General features: G+C 41.5%; 1 protein-coding gene across 10 annotated transcripts in view; it reads right to left on the bottom strand.

The window, feature by feature from the left end:
• Positions 1-20,400, bottom strand: part of FGFR2 (fibroblast growth factor receptor 2) — a 131,827-nt gene that overhangs the window by 99,708 nt on the left and 11,719 nt on the right. For 7 of the 10 annotated variants that reach the window (XM_075935342.2, XM_075935345.2, XM_014573599.4 and 4 more), the window contains exons 1-2: positions 10,436-10,928; positions 5,552-5,809 (exon numbers count right to left, since the gene is read on the bottom strand). In XM_075935342.2, the coding sequence (XP_075791457.1) occupies positions 5,552-5,726 (175 nt within the window). In that variant the 5' untranslated portion in view covers positions 5,727-5,809; positions 10,436-10,928. Of the gene's footprint in view, positions 1-5,551; positions 5,810-8,362; positions 8,490-10,435; positions 10,929-20,400 lie in introns of those variants that run through there. The other 3 variants (XM_014573603.4, XM_014573605.4, XM_075935341.2) reach the window with 3 other exon arrangements.

The following is a 20,400-nucleotide window of genomic DNA, read 5'->3' as shown; positions in this document are numbered from 1 at the left end:
ATAGTGACACCAATTTTAATTTGCTGGCAGAGGATAAAATCTTTGTAGCCATCTGAAATGTAATTTTAACTATGCTTCTTTTCTTGGAGCTCAGAGATTCAAAGCTATGTCTACACTATGCAGCTTTCAGTCGTAAATCTGTGTCAATACAGTCCTGTTCCTAGAAGTGGAAGCAGGAGAACACTGTTTGTTAGTATGCTTGCGGACAAGACAAAATACTTTCAGCCCCTACAAGCTGCTTTTGCTTTGTCTGGACCACTCTCCTGCCAACAAAGCAGTGTTCACACTTGCACTTGCCACAGCAAAACTTTTTATCGTTGGGGGAGCGGGATTAAGCACCTAGGAATAACAAAAGTTTTGTAGATCAATTGCAAGTGTAAACAAAGTCATAGATTAAAACAAACTAAATCTGTCTTTTTTAATGGTCCAAAAGGTTGAAATGAAACAAGATAACCTTTAGTGAAGATGCCAGGCTGGCCCATAATCCCTAGCACAAGGACATAAAGGACTCTCCCTCTCTTCCACTATTACATAGCAACTCCACAAATAGGGCACACATCTGTGCATCTGTAGCGTGTCCCCTTTCTCTGTTTTCAGATGGGAGGGGAATAGGAAGGAAGATTCAGATGTTTCATGCCTTATTCCAAAATGCCGTTAGATTGGGAGCAAGAACCACATAATCATAACCAACCAAAAAATGAGATGCTTGAGAAGTGCCAACCTGCTGCACACACACACAGAGACTGAAGAATGGCTTACTAGATTACAGCGTGCCTGTCTCTCCAGAACAACATAACCCACAGTGATTAGAGAAGTGTGAGACTTTCATGCAACTCTAGTACAGGAGCCCAGTGTAAATGGCCATGATACCATTTGTTAGGATTGTGTGAACAGAAGTCAGAGTTAATGGCATATATTTAAAAATTAAACCTGTTCTGCAGATATTGGAGCTCTTTTTCATGGCTGTGAGCGTTTTAAAAGAAGTCAAATAAACACAACATGGCCATTTCCACACTAGTCTCAGAAACCCCAATTGTTGTTTGTCTCTTATTTACGGAGTGCTTCTTACCTGGTGAGCTTTCACACCAAGGGGCTGAGTGAAATAGCTGCAGTTTTTCCTCTAACATGGTACAGTTACATCTTGCACAACTCAAATGAAAACTGAGTTTAAAACAGAGATTTGTGTGCCCCTGTCAGGCAAGGGGAAGGGCATGTAGTTTTAAAAGGCAAATTGGAATTTATTGTCTTCCCTCTGAAACCCTCATTATCTCCCTGGGTAAAAAAGCATCCCAAACTGCATCATTCTGTGACTTGACTCACACCAAGAGAATCTTTGCAGCATCTGTCAGAACCATGGATGTTGCCAGACCAAAGAGACCCGGCAGAGGGTCAGAGGCAGGAGCCCTGCGGGGGCCAGGAACCCAGCCAGGCTGGCTGCAGGGAGGCGAGCAGCTGGGAGCCTGGCCGCAGGCGTCCAGCTAAGCCCGTGGCAGGGCGGCCAGAATGCCAAAAGGCTCCACCAGTGCAGGCAGCAGTCTGCTGCGATGGGGCCAGGAGCCCTGGCAGTGGGACCACAGGACGGCTGCAGCAGGGCTTGCGGAGCCAGAAGCTCCGGCACTGGGGCCACTGCTGCCACAGTAGGGCTGACAGAGTCAAGAACCCCAGTAGCTGAGCAGCTGTCTCCTGCTGGGAGAGAGGAGGAGAGAATCCCACTGTGGGATGGCAGTGGGGCTGGTGCTGCCGCGACAGGGCTGGAGGGACTGGAAGCACTGGCAGCAGGGCAGTGGTTTGCTGCGGAGAAGCTGAGCGCCCCAGCAGCAGGACCGTGGCTGCCATGGCAGGTCAGCTGGGCTGGTCACACGTGGGGAGCCAACCAGAAGGACAAGCCAGGAGCAGTGCAGGGCTTGGGGACCGGTGTCAGTGGGGCAGAAATGACCTTCCCAGTCCAGCAAAATCCCTTCTTCAGGACCACTCAGGTCCCAAGGGAACTGGACCAGGGAGGTCCACCCTATATTTGTAAAAACAATGAGTAGTCCTGTGGCACCTTAGTGACTAACAAATATATACATTAGTATCATGAGTTTTCGTGGGCAAAACCTCAAGCTCATGATCCTATATATTTGTGCTAGTCTCTAAGGTGCCACAGGACTACGAGTTATTTTTAAGATGACACAGAACTAATCATTGCTTTTAAAATTACAGACTAACACGGCTACCCCTTAATAGTACAGTATTTGAACTGTCACAAATTCAGGCATTCTGGAACACCTCCTGCAAATCTGAGCAGAGTAAGAGGATTCCACAAAGGGAAAAAAACAAAAGTTACATTAAAATATGTTGTTCTGCTGGATGCCCCTCACAATCGGCATAACAGGGAATTCAATTCACTTTTTATTTTTGAATTCTGAGTTAGATTGGATTGTGTTTCTTGATTTAATTGTGACTGGATTGTATTAATCAAGTGACATTAATATTAAACACAGTTCTTTGCTGGTGGATTATAAAAAACAGACATTAATGAACTGCTTTGGATATTTACTTGCACCAGCTAGTGTTTACATTCATTTACTATCAATAAATACCTGTTACTAAGTTAAGTATCAAATGACAAATTATTAGCCCCTTGTGTGTCAAACAGAAGCATACATCTCTCCCAGGGTGAGAGATATCTGAAGACATTGCATACTCTGCTACGCGTTTGACTCTCTTGAGTACACATTTAAGACTAATTTTAAACTATTGTGTTTTTCACCGGGCTTGGAATTAGGCCATGCCTTATATGGAGTTGAAAGTAGGGCTTTAAAAGCACAGCTAAATTAAAAACAATTGTTCTTGAATTTGTGGGGAAAAGGAAAGGAGTCTGGGTATACAGAGCACAGAGTCAAAGTCCTACACAGAGGGGACTAAATTAGTTAGCCAGCAGTCTTCATAACAGACAACTAGGGTGAGGGAAGGTCAAGGGTTAGTTTGTCCTTTATCAAATGTGTGTCTAAACTAATTATTCAGTTCACAAAGTAACCTTATGTGTGCGGTCAGCTGCCCCTCACCCCCAGCATTTTCAGTGCTGGCTGCAATCAAAGGACTGAATAGTGTGAACGTACAATGACAGAACTCCATTATATGCTGTCAAATATACTTATTGCAAATATCATAATAATTTGAAAGTGGAGATTATATTACTTCCCCCACTCAGAACTACTCCTCCCAGACAACAATATAACAACTGGCGCTAGGTACAATTCTACAAATGCAAGCTGGTTTAAAACATAAGTCCTTAACATTCTGCTGCTGCAAACACTAATGCTCTTAGTTCTTGCTGGGACTACTCACAGGAGGATACACTCCAATCGGCAATAAGCATTGGGAGACATAAGTACTGGAATGAGGGGTGCTGGGAATGCTGCCACACCCCAGCTTGAAGTGGTTTCCATCATATACAGGGTTTATAATTTAGTTCAATAGCTCTCTGCACCTCTCACTATTGAAATTGTTCCAGCGCCTGAGTTGGCAGGATCAGGCCCTTAGTGAATATGCATGAACTACAAGAAAAAATGGCTCACTTTTGATAGATGTAGTCTACTGTGTAATTATTATTACAGTACTAACTAGAGGCCACAGTCAAAATCAGGGCTCCACAGAGCCGACTGCTCCCTAAACAGACTAAGATGAGCTCTGAATCAAAGTGTCAAGATACACTGGAAATCAGCAAAATGGAGCTTTTATTTCCCAAATCTCCAATATAATCCCACGTGGTTCCCTCTAGTCTAACATGAAAGTTATTATGCCATTAATTCAAAAGCCCATTTTCTCTTTGCTGGTAATAATTCAGTGTTCTCACATCTGAAATTGTTTTATAGAAGTAACATTGTGCCCAGAGAAAAAAGTTAACTTCTTTTCAATAATTTGCACTCTGATAAGATCCAGATTTCTTCCAGTATATACTCATTTTGGAGGCAGCATATTTTAAATTGTAAATTTTTTAAAAAATGGTTATTTCTTCCCTATGCAACTGAAAAATGATGATGACATAAGCTTAAAACATTTATCTTCTTCCTGTACTACCCTGCAATGAAATCACATTCTTGATGAGTTAACCCTAAAACCACAAGGCTTGCCATAAATAGCTGACTTAAAACCAGAATCATTGATGATTTTGTCATGCTCCCAAGAATCAAGCAAACACTTTGTGGGCTAATAAACAAACAGGTTCATTAAACAGTGATGAGAGTTTTTTTTTTAATTCCCATATTACCATGAGGAAAAGTACTTTGCTACCAATAATCTCTATTGATGACAGACTTCAATATTACAATACTTTTATGAATACTCGGTAGGGGAGAGCTCTCATCATACCTGAATAATTCAACCTCAGTCATCAATAAGAACGTACTAGGAATTTAAAAAAAAATTCACTAACTAGTGAAACCTAATTTTAGATAGGATGGGTTGAAAAAAGTAAGTTCAGCATTAAAATACACTAAAGAAAAACAAAGCTGTATTGCTGAATGTAAACAACATAACAGAGAGAGGCCACATCCCATAAACAATGTTTGAGGGATAGGATATGTCCATACACAATTATTCTGAGAAGACTGTTTTGACAGTTCAGTTATTAAAAATGTATCTATCAGGGCACTGTATTCCAAATTAATCATATTAAGAAAGAACCATCCCTACTAAGTTTCTTAGGGGGCCAGTGAGGATGCTATGTACAGCTTAACAAAAATATTCTTAATACAATAAATATGTTTTAATTTTAAAAAATCCTAAAATTCAACAAATAAAGCAATATGGTGCAAGAATGTCCCTAAAGTGTTTGACATACCAGCCTCAAAATATTAGATTTTATAAGAACTTCATAAAAATATTCTATCAATAGAAATGTTCCCATTAGTCTTTGTTTTCACAGGAATTAATAAACACTTGTGTGTATATATCTTGCATTTAAGCATTCTCCTGTGAGATTTGCAAACCACACACTCCAGAGTTTATGCTGGGACACTAGAAACAATAAATGGAAACTGATGATAAACAAAAATAAAACTGAGTAATGAGTTTTCATTCTACAAGCAGAGTGAACTGCAAAATTACATAATCAGCACAAATGATGAAAAATAAATGGGACTTTTTAAATTCTATTTTAATTATCTTATCTTAATTAATAGACAGCTATTTATGCTCCTACAATATATATATTTGGCCAGAACATGCAACTCGTGTACAAACACAGTAGTTCCTTCAGCTAGGAGACCAATTTTCTTAAGGGAAACCACAGACTCATTCCTGGGACCATATACTCACGTGCTTTACACTACAGACAAGCTAAAGTCCTACGGAAGTCACTGACTCAACTGACCTGCATAAAGTTAAGACCATACATGGTTGCTGAATCAGAGCCCATATTTGGAAGAAAGAGAATAAGAATACACAAAACTATTTCTGGACTAACCTGACACTTTCTCTATGTTTATAAATAAACTAAGGTAGTTATATTTCAGGTCCCCTTTCTCGTGAACGTATTTTGAAGCTGAACTTTTCTAAAGTGACTCACCTTCAGGTTCCAAAGTGGTGTCTTGAACAACTAAATTGTATGATGGCCGAGCCAAGGAAAGTCCAGCCATGGTGACCACCACCAGGCATATAAGGCAAACTGAACTGCAGCTGACCATTTTTTTAGTGCCAGTTCCTGGTCCTTTTCCATATATCCATCTGGAATTTAATCCCATCTGCACACTTCTACACAAGCATGGACTGGAAGCAGTGCCTTCAGCCTTGATAAAAAGCTTCTCACTTGTAACTGTTGCAGCTGCTGTGAAGAAGACAGAAATTTAGTAGTGTCAGTGAAAGCATCTTGAATGACACTTGAAAATCCTCCCAAAAACCCAAGGGGTGAAGGGGAGAATGAAATAGTTTTACAGCTTTGAAAGCATGTGAAAAGTGAGTGATTTTTCATTTTCTGTTAACAGTTTCCATCACCACCTCAGGCATAACCAAGCCCTTCTTGATTTCACAAAATTGTTTCTCAGCACATATTTAAAGAACTATTTTAATCACAGAAAAATATACAGCTTGTTAAGAAATACTAAAGGCACACATGTGCAGATGCATAACCCTTAATGCTACAAAATTACAACAATTATACAATTCCATTCTAGCTATTGTTCGAACATATGTTTGAGTTTGCATGGCTTTTTTGGTCCCTCATCTAAATAGTAAATGGAGTAAGCTACGTTTTAAAACAAACCAATAATATTTCATATGACAATATTATTCCATTGAATAATACTATATTTCTACTTAGATATTCCTTGATATTTTATTTTATATTTGAGATTCCAACTCTCCTGTATACTTACACTCTTCTGCACTAACTTCACTGTCAGTGCAAATCTGGGACAATTGCAGATCTGGAACAATTAAAATGGTCCATTTTTTGTAATAGAACTTACTAACGACACTGTTTTGGAAAATCAAAATCTGAATTATGTTTGCCACAAAATTGCATATCTGCTAGAGATCACACAAGATCTGCCATTTCTATTTGCTTACACACAAGATATAAACACACGTATATGTAGACAAATCTAGGGAGACAGCCTTGTCACAGAATATAGATGTGTATCAACAGACGTTACACAGGCCTAAAAAAAACCCTTATTTCAATCTTTTTAAAACTAGCCACTTAAAAGGATGAAGAGCACCCTTTATGAAACAGCAACGTACTGGAAAAAATGTAGTGCCAAAGAAACTTGCAGCTCCCACAGTAAACCTGGTAACCACCACCACAATGACGTGTCAGGCATGAATCAAAATATCAGCACCAACAGAGTGGCTTAACAACTGGATCAGACACAAATTTCTCTCTTCTCCCTCCATTTCCCGCCTCCAAACACACACAAAAACAAAAAAGACTACTCCTCAGGCAATGAATAAATCCAGTAACTGCATCATTAATTCTGATTTGTCTGACCTGTCTAATGACTAATCTTAGTCTAATCTGTGCCCAAACTGAAATTTCAGAGGTGTTAGTTGTGAAAGAAAAAAAAAACCCCTAAAATTCAATTTTTCATTATGTTTCCCTCACGCTCTTCTCCCCATTCCCATCCTCCATAGATGAGCATTTATCCACAAAAGGCTCAGAACCATTTGAACAATCTGACATAAGGATTCATCCTTTATTAAATATTATTGAGCTCATTCAGTCTTGCCAGTCTTCTGCTGAAGCTATACAATGCCTAAAACCAACCTGTGCTACCTTAAAGATGTGATATTTTCTGCTGCTTTACAGAATAACTCAGGTTCCAGACACAGAAATGTATTAAATGTATTAGACATTTTAAAACGTAACTGCAAAATACTTTTTGCTAATTAATACAGGATGTTTTGAGTCATGGCTTTTTTCTCTTTCTCTCAGGCACATCTAGCTTTGTAACATTAAATTTAAGCATTGCATGAGCTTTTATTAACATTGTAACAGCCATCATTAAACCTTCAATGAAACAAACACTAGAACATTACAAGGAATCATTTTAAAAACAGTCTGAAAAAATATTTTAAAAAGGACTAAGCAGGAGTGACTTAGCAAACCAGTTTAAATAACTTTTGTCTCTTACTGTCTAGCAATTAGAAGAGAGGAACCCAGATATCTGGGTTCTTTTCCTAACTCTGCCACTTGATCCAACACTTTGTGAGTTTACCCAGGTGTAAAATGGGTGCAATACTTAATGACTTAACGGGATGATTGTGAAGATAATTTAACAAATCCCTATAAAGCCTTCTTTGAACTTGATTAAAGTGGACATATAAACAGACTATAACAACAGCCGATGAAACTATCACTGCAGTATACAGTAAAGAAAAAATTATGCATTAAAATAGTAAATGTATTTAAAACAAGTCCAGAATATAATTTAACTCTGGTCACATTTTACTCATTAAAGAATTTTAGGCTATGTTAAATCTCTGAAAAGGTTTAAAAGTATATAAACGATTCCTGCTCTCATCATAAACATTCTTCAGTCCAGTAACAGTAGGCTTCTGTAAAAACTCCTTCACACCTGAGTATTACCAGGGTTTCTGCATCTGAACATTTGCCAGGAGAGAACAGGCACTCTTAATCCATGATGCAAAAGCAGGTTTAAAATGCAGCCGATCTCTTTCTTACAATTTAGTAGCAAAACTGAAATCAGAGTCAAGGTACCCAAAAATGTTAAAGCTGTTCAATAATCTCCCATCTCAAAGCTGTTCTTTCCCCTTTTCTCCCCAAACGAAACCCAATTCTTTTCATATTTTAATTGCCACTGTTGCTGGGGGACAATTCTTTGGAATTTGGAGAGACCTCCTACACTGGATAATTATGTACCTCTATCTCAATGTTTGGAACACAGCCCCAGCATGCTTTTGGCCTCCACAATTCTGGCTTCCTGACTACAATACCATAATCCCTCCTGGAGACTCAGGCTCAGTGAAAGCCACACGTAGTGTTTATTTTTCCCCTTGAAAGGGAACTCTGTCTCTCTTCTCAGCCTACACTTTGGGGAGGAGTTGTCAGCCTCCAATGATTGATCGCTCTCCTTGCCACCCGCTCATCAAGTCAATTTTCACCTCGTCACATACCTGCCCAAATTTCTTTGCCAAACTGACAAGCATGGGAAAACAACCTGGGTTGGGAGCGCAACCAAATTCCTCCAAACTGTAGTTCAACTTTAAACACACTCTCTCACTATTTGTTCAAACAGCGCCTTTGATTAAATTCAATTCTCGGAGCTCTTTTTACTGTAGTCCCATCGTTGTTTATATGATGTTTATCACTCCCCAGAGAGATTGCAAATTGCAGAGAGCATGTTCTCCAAATCAATACATTGCACACTGCATAACACTTGGGTATCAAGGGATGCCAAAATCTGAATCAAGTTTCTAAAACTCAGTTGCAGTTAAGTGCAATTAAAATGACCGTATAATTGAGCTAACCATATATATTGTATAATAATAAGACATCTCAATTCAATATCTAAGTAAAGCTGAGTATTTCAACTATTAGTTTGGAGAACAAATGGGAACTGGCTAACAGTTTCGGTGGAACTTCATTGTTTGAACTTCTTTCATTTACTTTGCTGGACTATCCTGTTTTTCCTCCAGTCTTTTGCCACCAAGAGATCAGAAAAAAAATCTGCATTTTAATTGACATTCCAGAGAGGGAGAGAGGTACAGAGGCTCCTGATTGCTGTCTATTCAACTCAAACAGGCTTTTCAGATTAAAATGAGTAAAGGCTAGTGGAAGATTTACAGGGATTTGGTACAAAGGAGACAATGAGGTTCTAAATGTTGATAGCGTTTCACACCAAACTCATAATAGGTCACTGTTTGAAAGGGTAGTTTTACATTTAAATATATGTTTCATTAAAAGGGGGAAATTATGTATAGCTTAAAAAAACCCAAAAGTATCCAAATAATGCATGGTTAGCAGAGGAACCTCCTGTATTTTTAGTTTTCAGTATGCTCCATGTAAAATTCTTCTCTCCACTGACAGAATGTTGCAACTATTGCTAAAAGATTCCATGTGTTGATTTTATACTGTGGCCCTCTATGGCCAGATAGGTTTTAAAAAATGCCACAGAAGTCTTAACACCTTATTAGGTGTTTGAACGACTGAGCCCTATTTGTACTGCAAGTGAGGACTCTCAATTTATTTTTGCCCCCAAAAGTTTAGCTCCGGGTTAATTAACAGCATAATCACTGTTTACTGATAGGCCTGCCCATTTAGATCCTGTTGTAACCACTGAATAGGAATAAGTGGATTGCTGTGAATTAGGTAACAAAGATGACAGTCAATTGCTAGGAACGAACCCTGTGTAAGGGGGGGAAAAAATCCAAGAAGTGTTAATGTAGGTCAGGCTTCACCGCAATTAACAGCAAAGGTGAGCAAGTCCACATGCAAGAAAGGCCAAAAGTGCAGCCGCGCAGGGGGTGAGGTGATCTCTGTTATTTTAGGTGTAGCAGCAGAAGTGACACAGGAGGGACGCTCCCTCGGACTCCCAAACCCAAAGGCCGCCGCACAAAACCGCTCACGCCGAGCAAGATCAAGCCTCTTCTTGAGGGGAAGGGGCGTCCCACTAGATTTGTTAAGACGCTTGGCTTCGGGTCCCTCAAACCAAAAGGCACCCGCGTTCACTGCCGGGGGTGGGAACGGGGCTGTCGGAGGCAGGGCTGGGAACCCACGGAGCGCCCAGCTCGGAGCGCCTGGGCAGGTTCTGCGCTTCGCGGGCACTGCAGCTTTAGCCCTGGGGGGACGCGACTGCACCCGGTGCCAGGCCAGGCTGGACGGGGCCCACCGAGCGCTGGGGGGGGGAGGCCCACGCTGGAGATGCGAGACACACCCGGAGCCTCTCGGGTCCCTGCCACTCCTCCACCGCCCGGCCAAGCCTGGACCAATTACCTTGACTGCAAAGGCTCCGAGTGAGCGGCCGGCGTCCCCCCGGCAGCAGGCGTGTGCGCGGGACGAATCAAAGTGCCGGAGCGCGGCTCCCTCGGGGGGGAAACTTCTCCCAAGAAAAACAAGCGTCCCTCGGTTATTCCACATCCAGGCGCTCGCCACCTCGGGGCCGCGCCAAGCTGCGGAGCGGGCGCGCAGCAGCCCCCAAAGGCTCACCCCAGTGGCCGGGGGAAGAGAGAGTTTAAAAAGCAGCACCAAGGCTGCACAGCGACCCGCCTGGCTTTAAACCCTTTTCTTCCCTCCACTGCGGCAGGGGGAGCGGAGATCCAGGCGTGGGGCAAAGGGGGAGTCACTTCCATCCACCAAAGCGGCAGCGCCGGGCTTCCTTGGCAGTCCTAGGTCCGGCTCCCCTCCATGCAGCATTTGCCGTGGTAATCTCTAAAGCTTTGTCAAGTCCACACAAACCTTTTTTCTCCCCCTCCGCACTCCTCCGGCTCCCCTTCCTCCCACCCCCGGTCACTCCCCCCTCGCTGAAACTCGAGCCATTTCCTGGACAGTTCCCCTTCCCTCTGCCAATCACAGCCGCGCAAGGCAATGTTTGACTGCAGACGCGTCCCCTTCAGATGCACAGGGACTCGGAGCGGGGATTTCTCTGCCTCCCGCTTCTCTTTCAGAGCAGTTCACGTGAAAACGCCTCCAAGTGGCACAAATAAATGAGCAGGAAGAAAATCCCTTTTTAAACTCTGCACCGAAAGGAACTTTAGGAGCAGCCCCCCTCCCCTTCACGTCTGGAAACTGATCGCACTTAAAATAGCAGTAGGGTATTTTTAAAACTCTCTCAACTATTCTAATTGTTTCCTAAGGGGACTGATCCTGACCCACTTAAGCCAACAGAAAAGGTGACAATAGATTCCAGTGGAAGCATGATCAATAGTAGTGAGTTCTACTGGCGCTACCCTTCGGAATTTATACTGTGGCTGGGATTATGTACCATCTTGGAAAGGGAGCGTGTAAAAGACAGGTAAAAGCTGAAATAAAAATCAGACCTAACCAGCTAAGTCCCGATTCAGCAACGCACTTTATCATGTGCCCAGCTTCTTTACTCGAAGCGTCATATGTTTAAAGCTAAGCATGGGCAGAAGGGTTTTGCAGAACTGGGACCCTAATTTTTTGTGAGAAAAACAATCTCGGACAACACTGCCAAATTAAATGTCAAGGATTTGAGCATTGAGGTATATTATCAAAAAGGAGCAAAATATATAGCATATGACGGTCAACTCGTGCAAGTTCAACACTTTAAAGCACCACCCGTTAAAAACACTAATAAAATCATTACTTATGTTTTTAAGAATATTTCAGACAAAACTGAAAATTGCAAAAAAATCTGTTTTCCCACTTTTTTTGTTGGTTGTGAATTTAATTCACTGAGTTTGAACAAGGTAATACAAAAACACCCATCTCATTCCTACTTTTTGTCCCTTTCACATTCTGGTTCTCAAAGTGAAATGTTTGGGTTGCTAATAGGCCAGGGAATGTTTAAATTCAAACAAAAAACAAATTAGGAAAATTAATGGAAAACTGGATATTAAGTTTCTGGGGGCAAGAACTGCCTCTACCTGTCTATTTGTCTAGCCTCTGGCAAAATGGGCCCCTAATCCTGACTGGAACCTTTGTGCGCTACCACAACAAAAATAAATAATCATCTCAGGTTTTGCAAAGCCTTGTGCAAAACATACCATTAGCATGTGATTTTCACTGACAGTGCTCCTTTAAGAAATGTACTCGTGATTTCTAAAAAGAAGAGTTTGATCAAAGAGTTTGATCAGCAGAAGTGATTGGCCTGGTCTCTCAGATTTTAAACAGTGCATAATTCAAGCATCTGAAATTGCTACTTGATTAATTTAATATACTGTTAACAAAAAGGTTATTCATCTGGATTCTCTGTAGTGCTTGTTCTGTGGGATCAGCTTGACAACAAGATCAATATGTAGTGTTGCCTCAAATTAAATTAGAGTGCTGATCAATTTAAATATTACTTTATTTAAACACAGCGCTATTGCACATTTTCTAATCTATGTCCAGGCTGGTAAATGGGACCTTTGAAGATCATGAACCCACAGCACATTATCTCTCTGTTCTCATTTTACATATTTTGGAGCAGCTGAAACTTGTTTTCAAATGTTCATAAGTACATGTCTTCCAGAAAGTACTTTCGTCTTGTCACTATCATTAAGACAAGGTATGGAAGGGAAGGGGACAAGTTTGTAATTGATGGGAAGTCTTCATTACTTGGGGGCGTGGGGAGGGGAGATTGATATTGGAATGATCTAATTGATAAGCCAAGATGTCTCAGTCAAGATCCAATTTCCCCAGCTCCAACCATATCCATTGCCCATTGAAAACAACACATTCTCACATAAATTATTGGCCAACAAAGGAAAATGGCAGTTTCGCCATTCATCAATATCTCTGCATACCCTGAAAGAATGAAAAGGAAGAATCTCTCTAGAAATGACAGAGGACATCTATTTTTATATCTGGAAACAGACCTCAGAATTTTTTGGAGAGATGTAAAGAAAGCAGCTATGAACCCACAGCACCCTATTCTCCTAAATGAGTCAATCTACAAGCTGGTCCACAACAGGAAAACTTCTCAACCTGAGAAAATCAAAAGCATGTTTAATTTTTTTAAAGTAATTCTGTCATCATATTTAGGCTTCAAGTGATCTCAGTGGGCCCAGGGAGTCTTTCACACCAGTTAGACTTCTGAATGGATGTATAATCTCCTTACAATCTCCCCCTCTCCTTCTGCCCCCACCCTCTCAAAGTGGCTGGAATCTTTTTTGTTAACCCTGCAGCAGGAGAATGATGTGGCTAATAAGCATATTAATGAGGTTCCTCAGTAGGAGTGTGAATAGGTAAATAAGCCCCAATCTGTTGAGGTTCAGGAGCAAGGGCAGTAAAGCCGTCAAGTACTAAAAGACAGTGAGAGCTGAAATAGGAACAACAGCTTCAGGTTTCCAGCAAAAGAAAAGTCGGAAGAGGCACACATTCAGAATCTTTCTACCCCCTGTAGAGTCCTATTTTCTTTCCCCTTTATAAAATGTCTTGAGTATTCACCCGTTTTTTTTCAAAAGCTCTCACGTCCTTTTTCATTCCCGTAATGATATCTCAATAGGAAAGGAGGAAAATGAGGACATCAATACTCTTTTGCATGAACTGTACTGTCTCCTAGCATATGGACTGGGGGAAGTTGCAGGATAGGGAAGAGAAAGGAAGGGGGGATGGGAAGAAAGTTGAATCATTCAGTGTTCTGAAATTTTTGTCACTTCTGTCACCTGGTCTCCCTAATTTCTCCATTCCATAAATAGACATTGATGTAATTAACATTCAGCATCAGCTATGGCACAAACTATAAGACTCAAATTGGAGATGAAAGTATAACTATAATTAGAGATGAGTTCGGTCCAATCCCTAAAGAGGAACAACACTCAGACTTTGGGGAAATGAAGATCTAAATTCAAATTTGTACCGGGTCCTGGCTTCTCCCTTCATAACAGAATGAGCCAAAACTCAGGTTCCATTCACCTTCACATTGTATGGGAGTTTGGATCAGGGTTTAAACTTGGCACTGAAGTCTATCCCTGGCACTGGAATTACCACAAATAAACAGAGGTTAATGATGGAAGGAAAGATTAAGGCAATTAGGTGCCCAGCTTCCATTGAAGGGGAATTTGAGTTGGGCACCTAACTTACCTAGGTCCTTTGAAACTCTCAGCCTAACTTTTAAATGTAAAGTAGTTACACTCCATAAACCATCACTAAATGTGGTCTAACTACAGTCCTTCAGATAGGACTTGATCATTCTAATGCTAAAAGTTTCCATGGCATTTTTCAGATTAGTAGGAATGTTAGTCCCATCAGTATTCTGGGTCAATTCCAGCTATTAAATCTGCCCGTGTACCATTTTTCCCTTTTTGGGTAAGTTGTTCACTTCTTGTCTTAAAAAGTTGTTTAACATTACTGTGCACTATTAGACATTTGAGCCAAGATTTGTTTTAAACAAAACCTAAAATTAAGGATTCTAAATCCATATTGAAGCACCTACATAATATGCCTGTTTTTCAAAGCAACTGCAGCTTCCATAGACTTCAGTAGGAGCTGCATCTTCTGCTGACATCAATGGACATTTTGTGTGCTCAGCACCTTTGCAAACATACCAACTTCTTTGGATGCCTAAGTATTGATTTAAGAACTAAACCACAGAAACTCATTTTTGAAAATCTTGGCCTCAGCATTTTTTACTCCTCTTCTTTCGATGATAAGTGAAGTGACTGCTATATATACATTTTCTAAGATACTTTGAGATAGAAATCACTTCATGATATATAAATAATTATTATTAAAGCTGTTCTTTAAATAAGAGTGCCCATCATAGGGCTTAAATTATTAAATGGCAACATCTATAAAGATGCTGCACAGATGGAAAATCGTGGTAAGAATTTCTTTATTTTAATGCCAGTGGAACCAGTCAGTCATCACCGATCAAAACATGGAATGGACTGGTTGTCAAATTTATGTGCAATACATTTTCCAAGAGCAGAGTCAAACTTTTCCTACTCACCATTCACAAGACAAAAAAGCTATACTGAGCATCCAGCATCTGAAAGACCCTTTTTCTTTAAAACTCCAGTTTGTGGCAATGTAATTGCTTATACCATTCAATTTTTGGTCTACCCCATTTTCATTATGCCACAGCAGAGTCTACTAAGAGAAATACAATGGTTTCAGCTAATTTATTAAGACATAGTATCATTTCTTATCTGCCTTCACTATAGTGCCAATCAACCCAGTCAAGGTAAGGATCAGAGCTCCATTATGCTAGGTACTATCCAGCCATATTGCTAGCTTGTAAATCATGTGATTTTCCTTGACAACTGTTGAATATTGTACATTTTACCTATAGGAGTCCAGAAATTTAGCCACGCTCCGGGGTGTGAAAAATGCAAGCCTCTAAGGCTACGTCTAGACTGCAAGCCTCTTTCGAAAAAGCCTCTTTCGAAAAAGAGCATCTAGACTGCAACCAGTACTTTCGAAAAAGCAAGCCGCTTTTTCGAAAGAGAGCACCCAGGCAGTCTGGATGCTCTCTTTCGAAAACGCCCTGTTTGCATTCAAGAACGCCTTTTTTCAAAAGAGCACTTTCGAAAAAAGGCTTTCTTCCTCGTGAAATTTGGTTTACCGCCGTCAAAAGAACGCGGCTGTAGTCTAGACACAAGTGAAGTTTTTTCGAAAAAAGGTTAATTTTTCTGAAAAAACCCTTGAGTCTGGACACAGCCTAAGAGCTGTAGCTACGCGGACCTAACCCCCTGGTTTGGCTGAAGGTAGGCTGATGAAAGAATGGTTCCATCAGTCCAGCTACTATAATTTGGGAACATGGGTTACCTACACTGATGGAAAAAGCCCTTCCGTTGCTATAGTCTACACCTACATTAAGGAGCTACAGATCTCAGGTATCCTGTGTGATCTTGGACTTAGGCCTGGTCTACAATTAAAAATTAGCTTGACCTACCTACATTGCTCAAGGCTGTGAAAAATGTTATGCCTTGAGCAGAAACACAGCTAGGTCAGTGGAAGAATTCTTCCATCAACCTAGCTACTGACTCTTGAATAGGTGGATTACCTACATCAGCAGAAACCCCTCTTTCGTCAACATAGGAAGCATCTACACTGCAGTGCTACAGCAGCAATGCTGCAATGCAGTAGTAGTGCTGCTTTAAATATGGCCGGAATCTCTCCATGACACAGCTCCCCATCTTCAACATAGGGATAAGAGAGGACAAAGACTTCTTTTCTTCCAACCTTTAACTGTCTAGTCTGTTTAGATAGTAAATGTTTCAGGTTTTACCATGTGTTTATCTTCTACCTAGCACAACAGGGCCTCAGTCTCAATTGGAGCTTCTAAGAGCTACCCATAGTACACATATTTAGTGAAAGAAAAAGAAAAATCTCCACTTTATTATGCAATATGTTGTAACAAATATACACAGTCTCCTCTCATAGGGCGCATGCACTGATTTACTTCAGTAATGGCTACAGGTAATTGAGGCTTATAGTTTAAAGTTGCACCAAAGCTCAGTGTAAATAACAAAAAATAGTATGTTACTGATTAAATGCCCTTAGGAGCCCACTTACAGCATGTAACTTTAGGTCCTACCCATCCATCTTCTCAATCTTTTAATGAATAAATTAGGAAGTGACCAGGGCCGGCCCACAAAATTTTGGTACCTGAGGCAGGGAGCTCAAATGACGCACACAGTCTGGCACCTGAGGCGGTCACCTCAGTTCGCTTCATGGTAAAGCCAACCCTGGAAGTAACAGAGCTCTAGGGTCAGGAGGGCCAGATAGACAGTTCAACGGCTTCCATGACTGCAAAGTAAATAGACTAGGAAATGTTTCACCTAGTAGATACAAGTCAGCAGGCTAGAAGCTTGATTTCAGGAGAGTGTAATTAGATATTCATTGGAATGACAGTTATGCAAAAAAAATTATTAGAGGTCTGTGTGTTCCTACAGAAAGGGCAAGATTGTTTTACCATGGCCTGTAAAAGGTATGCCTGTCTGTAGGTGTGTAACACTCCCCTCTAGTGGAAGGAATATAACAGACCTGCTGACATATACAGACATTCCTCTGAGACGGAGCTATTGCTTTTTGGAGCCAAAGATTCTACATCCAGCATTGTAAGTATGCAATAATGCAACAATATGAAACAATCGATTAACAAGAGCAGGTCTTCCTGAGACAAGTGGTCAACTGGTACTCCAGGTTAGGGGAGGGAGTGGGCAGTGATCAGCCATCCACATCTATCCTCATAAAAAATAAAGGGACAGAAACAGACCAAGCAAAAAGCATGAAAGGCAGGGATGGCAGAGGCTTGTGTGTGCCCTTGCCTCCTATCCTAGGTGTGGGATAGCACACTTTAGATCTGATGATTATGAATATTCATGAATGCTCAAAGCAAGAGTAAGTAGCACACAAGCTGTTGACTTTGAGAAAGCTATGAAGAATATGTGGAAACTACAGAATTCTGATTGGAGTCCTCTAACACGAAAGTGTGAGAAAGATGTTTAAAAAGTATAAAATACAGCCAACCGTAACAAGAGGTCATGGAACATAGGAATGGCTCCTCTCAACTTGAGCTGGTCTCCTTCCCACTGTCTGCTGAAGGCAAAATGCTCTCCCCAATAGTTGTCAATAGAAAAAATAAATCAGTGTGATTAAGATGAAGAAAGAAACAGATATTAAGACTTGTAAGGTGGGCCTACATGTGTTAAAGACACTTGGCACATATTGATGCATCTGAAAAACTGGGTTTTACCTACAAAGGCTTATGTCCGCATAAATCTGTTAGTCTTTAAGGTGCCATAGGATAGGGATAGAGAGCAGCTGTGTTAGTCTGATCTTGCTAAAACAAAAGGAAAAACTATGCAGCACTTTAAAGACTAACAAGATGGTTTAATAGGTGATGAGCTTTCGTGGACTTATCACCCACAAAAGCTCATCACTTATTAAACCATCTTGATAGGTTAGGGATGTAAATGATAAGCTTAGGCTTATCGGGTAGTCGAGTCACTACTCAACTAATCGCTTCCCTCCCCTTTGCTGCCTCTGTATCTGCAGGGGAGGAGGAGCCAGACCACCATCTCTGCTGGTGGGGAGGGAAGGAGGCAGAGGGAAATGGCGCAACTGGGGACTCAAGAAACGACGGTGGGGTCTCTTACTATATTTAAAAGGTAGAGGCGCAGCAATCTAGAACAAGAACGAGTGGGGATTGCTTGAGTCCCCGCTCACCCCAAGTTCCCTGCTGCATCTCTGCCTTTTAAATGTAGTAAGAGCTGCAGGCAGTTCTTACTATATTTAAAAAGCAGAAGCACAGAAGGGATAGCAAGTGCCCCTCCTCTTCCCCCCCCCCCCCCACAAATACACTTGACTAATTGAGTAGTCAATAGAATTTCCATCAACTACTTGATTAACTGATTAATCAAGATTTACCATTTAGCCTGACCATAGGACTCCTCGTTGTTTTTGTTCAACACAGAGTGCTTCTCAGATTAGACACAAGGAAAATCCACAGATTCTAGGTAACTTGTGATTATGGGAGTTGAGAGTCCCAGCAGTATTGTGTGTCAGGAGTTCTTCAGTTGTTTCAGTCATTGGACCACTTCGTAAGAGGGAAATCATCTCATGAACTAGCTCCCCTCCCAAAATCCCAGTCCCTGCACTCCATGGTTCCCAAAATAAGTTATGCTCCAGTAGGATCCAGACAATTGCTAGCCAACAGCAGATAATAAATCTACCGAAGAAAATAAGTATTTTTAATTATCCTGCTAATATTTTATGGGCTATTCATCCCAATTAAATCTAAATAAAGGAAACAAAAAATAGAATGGTTATTTTGTGTTTTAGATATCCAGGAAAGTGAAGGGCTAGAGAGCCATAAAAATAAACAGATGTTAAGTCAAGAGGCAGAGAAGCAGAGAAAAATAACAAATGTTGGACTGCAGAGAATATTTCAAATAATAAGAGTTCTGCACAGGGCAAAGAGGGTAAAAATGAAATGGTCCAATTAAGCATTTATACATAATCAGAACTGAAGAAAATTATATTCCCTGGATCCTTACATTCAACAGTCTATTCCCTGAAAATCAGTCATCCATCCACTCAGCATGCAGAAACAGGTCACTGTTTAAATTCTGAAGAGGGGAAATGACACCTCTTCAATAAAAAGTGCTTCTGTCTACCAAGGGACAGTGGAAGAGAAAACTGGAAAAAAAGTGGCAGATCGTTAGGGTTGATCGTTGCCTATGCCCCAAATCAACTAGAGAATAGTAACTGCAAGCAGCAGTCAGGAACACCCATTTATTTGCACTTAGATATGAAACCCTGATGTCAGTCATTTGTCTGGTGGTGTACTTTTGCTTTGCAATTTAGTTATCAGTGTGTACAAATTGCCTTGAGATCTTAGAAGTGAGATTCTCAGGGTAGGAGAGAAGGAAGAGTAGGCAGGGAGGAACAACAGGTTTGGATCCTCTTATTTAGAGGCCACAAGAGAGTCCATGACCTAGAAGTATTTTGTCCTTTTATCAAAGATCAGATAGAATGTCCGCGAGAGGAGTCATTGGAAAATGGAGAAATGCTTCCTTCAGTTCCAGGAAAAGGACAGCTCCATTATTCTTTATTATTCTAAAGCAGGAAAAATAGTGACACAGGGTCCATAATTCACACACACAGCTAGAACCCTCGACACATGGAACTCTTCCTCCCAGACAGGAGTCTCATCTTCCCAAGCAGAGGTTATGTGCTGTTCCTAGCAGCCACATAGGACAGAGAAAAAGTGGGCAGTCTGGGAAGGAGCAACGGACTGGGGTGAATGGTAAAGAATAATCAAAGGACACATCTGGAGGTGTTTGCACCAAAGCTGCAATCAAGCCAGCATCTTGCACTGAAACACAGGACCTCTGCAACAGTAGTTCAGATCTCCTAGAGTAGGGGTCTCCAAACTTTTCAGCCCGAGGGCCGCATTAACTATCAAACAGCAGTTCGGGGGCCGCTTTCACGACGGGGAATTTCAGTTGCCTATTGCGCCCTCTGTCGCAGCGCGGCCGGTACTCTGACCATGCACTCCCTCCAGTGCTGAAGGGGAGGGAAAGGGGGGCCCGGGCCCACCCTCACTCACGGGCCCCAGCCCAGGGCCCTAAGGACACGGAACCAGCTGGCTCCGGTCCGGCTGACGGGGCTCCTGCCGTAACTTGTCAGCCCGCCAACTCTAACGAGTTCTGCCCTGGGCTGCTTCCTTTCCCTCCTCGTGTGACCCTCTACCTCCCCCCACCGTGGGGCGGTCACCTTTGATTCGTCCGTCAGGCTGACAGTCGTATATCTAGACGCCCACCCCTCCCGCCGGGGCTGGTCCT

The sequence above is a fragment of the Pelodiscus sinensis genome, chromosome 8, assembly GCF_052426305.1.
Source record: "Pelodiscus sinensis isolate ZL-2025 chromosome 8, ASM5242630v1, whole genome shotgun sequence".
Classification (NCBI taxonomy): domain Eukaryota; kingdom Metazoa; phylum Chordata; order Testudines; family Trionychidae; genus Pelodiscus; species Pelodiscus sinensis.
The sequence above is the reverse complement of the archived record's forward strand: the minus strand, read 5'-3'. Positions and strand labels throughout refer to the sequence as shown.